This window comes from Physella acuta, unplaced genomic scaffold (genome assembly GCF_028476545.2).
Source record: "Physella acuta isolate Inbredline_101_S28 unplaced genomic scaffold, ASM2847654v3 ptg000211l, whole genome shotgun sequence".
NCBI classification, from domain to species: Eukaryota; Metazoa; Mollusca; class Gastropoda; family Physidae; genus Physella; species Physella acuta.
In genome coordinates, this window is record NW_026731730.1 from 266,872 (window position 1) to 274,557 (window position 7,686).

The following is a 7,686-nucleotide window of genomic DNA, read 5'->3' on the forward strand; positions in this document are numbered from 1 at the left end:
GGCAAAGTTCCTCAACCATCACCAACAAACGATTTTTCCTTAGACAAAAAGATCTCCGCGGGCCGGTTGAGAGGACTTCGCGGGCCGCATCCGGCCCGCAGGCCGTAGTTTGGAGACCCCTGATTTACGCAATTGAAATGTAGACTGGGTACACACGAAGCTATTGTTTAGGCTTTTTGGTCAGTAGTTATTAGATCTATATTAAATCACACATTTAGTTGTTAAATAGACCTTCTATTTTTAAAAAAATTAATGAAAATTTACAATTTTTTGTGTGGTGTGTTTTGAAGTTAACAAACTTTGATTAACCTTTAAATAAATTGAATTATTATACAGTGAACATATATCTGGGAAGGGGAAGTAAGTGGGGTAAGAACGAAATCATCTGTTTGGGAAGGGTTCGTTGCCCATAACTGATTATAAATCTAGTTGGCCTACATTAGAGCTGATTTTGAAAACTGATGGGGGACGGTGGAGAAGGGGGGGGGGGGTGTCTAAAGACAACGGTAGGCGATTTGGTGTATGTTAGTTCTTACCTTAACGTAATCTACATCCTGTTTCCATTATAGACCAATCAAATGGCCGCTATACCTATAAATGCAGTGTTGTTGCATTGTTGAAAGCGACAGCGAGGATCAAATACTTGAGCTACTGCAGTCCAGTGACGGCCCGGATGATTGTGAAGGTTTCCAGAGAAACTGGCCGAAGACTAAAATGTTTGAGCACACCAACCGTGGGAAAAAGTACTGGAACAAAATCAGGAAACAGGTCTGGAAGGAAATGCGTAAGATGGTAGGTCAAGAAGTAGCGTAGCGAGGGGTGGGGGGGACGGGGGGTGGGGGGGGGACACATGTCTCCGGGCGCCGACTTTAGGGGGCGCCGTAATGGGTTGGAAAAATAAATTGAAAGGTTGAGGGTGGTGCAAATCGAAAGTTTGGGGGGGGGGGTGCAATCGAAAAGTTTTCCCCCGGGCGCCGGGTAGGGTCGCTACGCCTCTGAAGTCAAGTGAAACATTGGACAAGTTGCCTTGTCGTCATCATTCATCTGTGTTAGTGTTTCCATTCGGGCATCTTATCCGAGGGGGGGGGGGTCACACCCACCTCTTTACCAGTACAAAATAAAATAATTAGCATAATATACACTTTCAGCATTGTTTCCCACTCTCCCTTAAGTTTCAAGTGTCCCCACCCCCGGAACTAAACGTCTGGAAGAAACCCAGTTCTGAGTTATAACAACTGCTGGGTACGCAAATCCGCTTAGTTATAGTATCAACCCACTCTACAATTTACTTTCTGTCTTCACTGTTCTTTGAGTCTTCATTTTATTTTGAGCTGCCCTTCGAACAGTCAACTTGAGTCTATGTCTTTCAGAAGTTGGGCCAATATAAAAACGTTAATGTACCGATTGAGTTACTCTCATTAATTACATTTAATTTAAAAACAAACGTGGTCGAGTCGGTAAAGCTATGGTTGTTCTAGAGAAACGTCTCGAGCTTGAACCCCGCAGGCAGATGAGGTTCAATAGTTGGGGACAGCAACTCTTGTAGGAGAGACAACTCCAAAATCAAACAACTGCTTCCTCGTAGTTTGTTCTTGGTTGGACAAAGGCTATAGGGGGCAGTCCATAAATGACGTCATACTCGTAGGGGGGATGGGGGTCCGTAATTTTGTGACGGTGTGTGATGAGGGGGAGGGGGGTTCAGATGGTGTGACGTCACACTTTTGCATAATAAAAAAGCAATGTTAGAAAACGAATTTTAGCCGTTTCGCGTTTTAGAAAACTGTTTTAATAAAATGTAATAGGAATTGTTTTAAATACTCTGTTGACAGAGTTCAGACACGATTTTAGATAAATATCGTGTGTTAAGAAAAATTCAACTGCAATTGTGAAGAGAGTTGTAGGCTGAGGAGTGACGTTATTTTGTGTGTGTGTGGGGGGGGGGGGCAGATCTGACTTTTTTTGAAGATGTGTGAAGGAAGGGAGGGGGGAGGTAAACATCTTCAAAAAAGTGTGACGTCATTTATGGATGATCCCACAGAGGTAAATCCTAATAAAGGCTGAAATCGGAGTCAACAGCTTATAAGGCGTCTAACAAGTTGACTCGTAATACTTAATCGTGGTTAGATAATGACGCGTGACTTACATGAACAATCTGTAGGATGTTTGGCGACACAATCAGTCGCGTAAGAATGGAGGCAAGTACGGTATACGCTGGTCGTTTTCTGTCGATGTAGCTGAGCAGGAGCGGAAGTTGAGGCTGGCCGAATCAAAGGTGCTGTCTGAGGGGGCCACAGGGGACGCGAAGTACTTTAAGCTTGGGTGAGGTTCAAAACTCTTTCATATAGTCAGGCAGTCTAGCACTTTGTATGATGTGAGATAGGCAGTCTAGCACTTTGTATGATGTGAGATAGACAAGTACTTTGTATGATTTGAGACAGTCAAGTATTTTGTATGATTTTATACAGTCAAGTACTTTGTATGATTTGAGACAGTCAAGTACTTTGTATGATGTGAGATAGTCAAGCAGTCTAGCACTTTGTATGGTGTGAGATAGGCAGTCTAGCACTTTGTATGATGTGAGACAGTCAAGTACTTTGTATGATGTGAGATAGGCAGGAAGTCTAGTACTTTGTATGATGTGAGATAGGCAGGAAGTCTAGTACTTTGTATGATGTGAGATAGTCAAGCAGTCAAGTACTTTGTATGATTTGAGACAGACAAGTACTTTGTATGATGTGAGATAGGCAGGAAGTCTAGTACTTTGTATGATGTGAGATAGTCAAGCAGTCAAGTACTTTGTATGATTTGAGACAGACAAGTACTTTGTATGATGTGAGATAGGCAGGAAGTCTAGTACTTTGTATGATGTGACATAATCAAGCAGTCAAGCACTTTGTATGATGTGAGATAGGCAGTCTAGTACTTTGTATGATGTGACATAATCAAGCAGTCAAGCACTTTGTATGATGTACGATAGGCAGTCTAGCACTTTGCATGATGTGAGATAGGCAGTCTAGCACTTTGTATGATGTGAGACAGTCTAGCACTTTGTATGATGTGAGATAGGCAGGCAGTCAAGTACTTTGTATGATGTGAGATAGGCATGCAGTCAAGTACTTTGTATGATGTGCGATAAGCAGTCAAGCACTTTGTATGATGTGAGATAGGCCTTCTAGCACTTTGTATGATGTGAGATAGTCAGGTTGTCTAGCACTTTGTATGATGTGAGATATTCAGGCAGTCTAGCACTTTGTATGATGTGAGATAGGCAGTCTAGCACTTTGTATGATGTGAGATATTCAGGAAGTCAAGCACTTTGTATGATGTGAGACAGTCAAGTACTTTGTATGATTTGAGATAGTCAGGCAGTCTAGCACTTTGCATGATGTGAGATAGGCAGTCTAGCACTTTGTATGATGTGAGATAGTCAAGCAGTCAAGTACTTTGTATGATGTGAGATAGTCAAGCAGTCAAGTAGTTTGTATGATGTGAGATAGGCAGTCTAGCACTTTGTATGATGTACGATAGGCAGTCTAGCACTTTGTATGATGTGAGATAGTCAAGCAGTCAAGTACTTTGTATGATGTGTGATAGTCAGACAGTCAAGCACTTTGTATGATGTGAGATAGGCAGTCAAGTACTTTGTATGATGTGAGATACGCAGTCAAGTACTTTGTATGATGTGAGATAGTCAGTCTAGCACTTTGTATGATGTGAGATAGGCAGGAAGTCTAGCACTTTGTATGATGTGAGACAGTCTAGCACTTTGTATGATGTGAGATAGGCAGTCAAGCACTTTGTATGATGTGAGACAGTCTAGCACTTTGTATGATGTACGATAGGCAGTCTAGCACTTTGTATGATGTGAGATAGTCAAGCAGTCAAGTACTTTGTATGATGTGTGATAGTCAGACAGTCAAGCACTTTGTATGATGTGAGATAGGCAGTCAAGTACTTTGTATGATGTGAGATACGCAGTCAAGTACTTTGTATGATGTGAGATAGTCAGTCTAGCACTTTGTATGATGTGAGATAGGCAGGAAGTCTAGCACTTTGTATGATGTGAGACAGTCTAGCACTTTGTATGATGTGAGACAGTCTAGCACTTTGTATGATGTGAGATAGGCAGTCAAGCACTTTGTATGATGTGAGACAGTCTAGCACTTTGTATGATGTGAGATAGGCAGGAAGTCTAGCACTTTGTATGATGTGAGACAGTCTAGCACTTTGTATGATGTGAGACAGTCAAGTACTTTGTATGATGTAAGATAGGCAGTCTAGCACTTTGTATGATGTGAGATAGGCAGTCAAGTACTTTGTATGATGTGACATAATCAAGCAGTCTAGCACTTTGTATGATGTGAGACAGTCTAGCACTTTGTATGATGTAAGATAGACAAGTACTTTGTATGATGTGAGATAGGCAGTCTAGCACTTTGTATGATGTAAGATAGTCAGTCAAGCACTTTGTATGATGTGAGATAGGCAGGCAGTCTAGCACTTTGTATGATGTGAGACAGTCTAGCACTTTGTATGATGTGACATAATCAAGCAGTCTAGCACTTTGTATGATGTGAGATAGGCAGTCTAGCACTTTGTATGATGTAAGACAGACAAGTACTTTGTATGATGTGAGATAGGCAGTCTAGCACTTTGTATGATGTGACATAATCAGGCAGTCTAGCACTTTGTATGATGTGACATAATCACAATCAGGCAGTCAAGCACTTTGTATGATGTGACATAATCAGGCAGTCAAGCACTTTGTATGATGTGAGACAGTCATGCAGCTTTACTTATTTCAAATTAGTAATGTTTTGGTGTCACCCCTCTCCCTTTTGCCTTTTGGATAGTGTCAGTCTGCTTTTAATGGTGTATGCTATTAACCTATGACCAGTTATTAATGTAATTAGAGAGGAACAAGGTTTAATCAGAATATTTTTCCTTTGATTTCACCTCCTAACCCTGTTCGTCTGTATAATCAGCGCCCCTCCTCCCCGTCTGTAATATTATTGATCTCCTTGGATAAACATGTTATTTAAACTAAGGATACAAGATCTCATCAGGCTGATGTAGTTCTGTATTAGAAGGGTTAATGATTGGTTGATGTTGACATGGACCCACGTCTGAAACCAAACGCTTAAATTTTATTTTTTAGTGCTTTGATAGAAAAAGAATCGCTCAACGCTTTGAGATGCGAACCCACGCCTTACCAATCTGACGAGATCAGTTTAGTGGATCCAGTTCCGTTATTTCTAAATGTTGACAGGTAGTGCAGATGTGTCATAGACTTGTACTTTTTATTAGAAACTTCTTAGCATTAGATTATTGACTTAGTCCTCTTTGTTCCTTATGGAACATAGGGCCTCCACCATTTCCTTCCATTTTATCCGATCCCCGGCTATAAATTCTGCCGTCTCCCAAGACATCCCTGTTGGCTTCAGTTCTTCAAGAAGACTCCGCCTCCAGGTCTGTATTGGGCGCCCTCTCTTCCGCTTTCCCTGGGGGTTCCACTCAAGCGCTTGGCGTGTAACATTTGGGTGAGCCTTTCCTAGTGTGTCCCACCCAGCGCCACTTCCTCCTTCTTATTTGCACAGTTATAGGCTTCGGCATTGCCTTTCTCCATAATTCTATGTTCGGCACTTTGTCCTGCCACCTCAATTTCAAAATCTGTTTAAGGCATATGTTCATGAAGGTCATTAGAGTATTAAAGTTATTAAATTAGCACGACCACCAATTAAAATTTCGCTTTATAAATTATTTATTTTTAAATTACGAAAATCTACTCAGGCACACGAAGTTCGTTAATTGGGACAGCATCACATATGGGATAGAGAAAGTCTATCGTAGATACAAACCTTATATAAAAAGTTTATAATTTTATAATAATTTAATATAATAATTATATAATACTTTTTTTTGTTTCTATACTCGCAGCCTGCCACCTATCAAAGAGTTACCGAGACCGGTGAATGGCTACTCAGAGTATCCCCCTGATGAGGTCGAGCCCTACATTCACGCACATTGGAGTCAAGAGGACTACGATGAAACAGATTCGGACTAGTAACACATCTGACACTAGTAAAATTTACTACATACAACCGATGCGTTTTCATGAGTGATTTTTAGGCTAAAAATAATTCATGATATAAACCTACTCATTTTGATGCGAGATAATTAGGCTCCATTAAAAATAATGTACTGCGTAAACCACACACATTTGAATGTGTGATCTGTAGGTACAACAAATAATTTTCTAGCATACACATTTTGATATGTGATCTTTAGGCTCAGCAAAAACTTCACTTCATAAACCCCACAAATTTTGATGTGAGATCGTTTAGCTCAACAAAAAATTTAGTTCATAAACTAAAAAAAAATATTTGTGGTGTGATTTTTAAGCTCAACAAAAAATGTACCAGATAAACATAATAAAATCTATTGTGATGTGAGATCATTAGGACCAACAAAAAAATTTTGTCGCGTGATTTTCAGGCTCAACAAAAGAATTCACAACATAAATCCACGTTTTTGTTGGTATGGTCTTCCAGTGGCGTAGCTAGGGGAGGGCAGGTGGGGCGGCCGCCACGGGAGCCGATCCTAAGGTTGCGCCAAAATGGGTGAAAAGAGTTTAAACGGTTATTTTAAGCTAGGATATTGAATTATACACAATCAAAATTAATAAAGTAAACTGCTACATGGCTTTACACACTAACTTAACTGTTTCGACATCAAATGTAAGGGCCCTAAGTAAATAACCTTTACGGGACTGTTAAAAGTGCCACCAGCCTTTCCAAATGCGTGGAGTGGGCATTTTAAAACCAGCGTGAAAAACTATGTAGTCTAATATAGGGAGGGAATGGGGGATGTGATAGTTTGACACGGGCTCCTGAATTTTTTTTCCATAACGATGTATGTTTGTTTGGCTACTTACTTCAAGTTCTGTGTGCAGAGATGTTGCTTCTAGTTCACTAAATGGTTTTGTGATATCTTCTTTTTCTTAGTATATATATATATATATATATATATATATATATATATATATATATATATATATATATATATATATATATATATATATATATATATATATATGTTTCATTTTGCCTCGTGAGACAATGAAATTGCGCCACGAGATTATGATGTTATTTGCTTTTAGTGCAGGCTCTGTTGTGGCGGATCATGGAAATCCTAGGATGTTATTGCAGATCATTGTTATATATATATATATATATATATATATATATATATATATATATATATATATATATATATATATATATATATATATATATATATATATATATATATATATATATATATATGTCAACTACTGACAATAAAACACGCATAACTAAAGCCAAGCGAGATTTTTTGCAAAAACAAAACAACTGGCTATCGAAGGAAGAGACCGAATGCAGATCTTTTTTCCAAAATAATGTCCTAACTGTTCTTTTGTTTATCAATAAATGCAGGAAAGCAACCATCTCTTCCATCTACATATTGTATACTTTGTATAGTAAGTAGGCCTACCGGACCGCCTACCGGGCCGCCTACCGGGCCGGCTACCAATGAATGATAAATGGCAACCACCGGCGCTAGACTGTCTTTAATAATATGTATCTAGGAACTAGGAGACTTAGAAATTGAAACTTTCTGAATTAACTGAAGAAAGATGGCGCTGGA

General features: G+C 39.4%; 1 protein-coding gene across 1 annotated transcript; it reads left to right on the forward strand.

Moving 5' to 3' along the window:
- The first annotated feature begins 569 nt into the window (after positions 1-569).
- Positions 570-6,064, forward strand: LOC131937491 (uncharacterized). The gene is made up of 4 exons (XM_059294974.1): positions 570-792; positions 2,159-2,319; positions 5,159-5,269; positions 5,938-6,064. The coding sequence occupies exons 1-4, from the start codon at positions 598-600 to the stop codon at positions 6,062-6,064; spliced, it is 594 nt and encodes a 197-aa protein (XP_059150957.1). The 5' UTR covers positions 570-597.
- Positions 6,065-7,686: the final 1,622 nt, after the last annotated feature.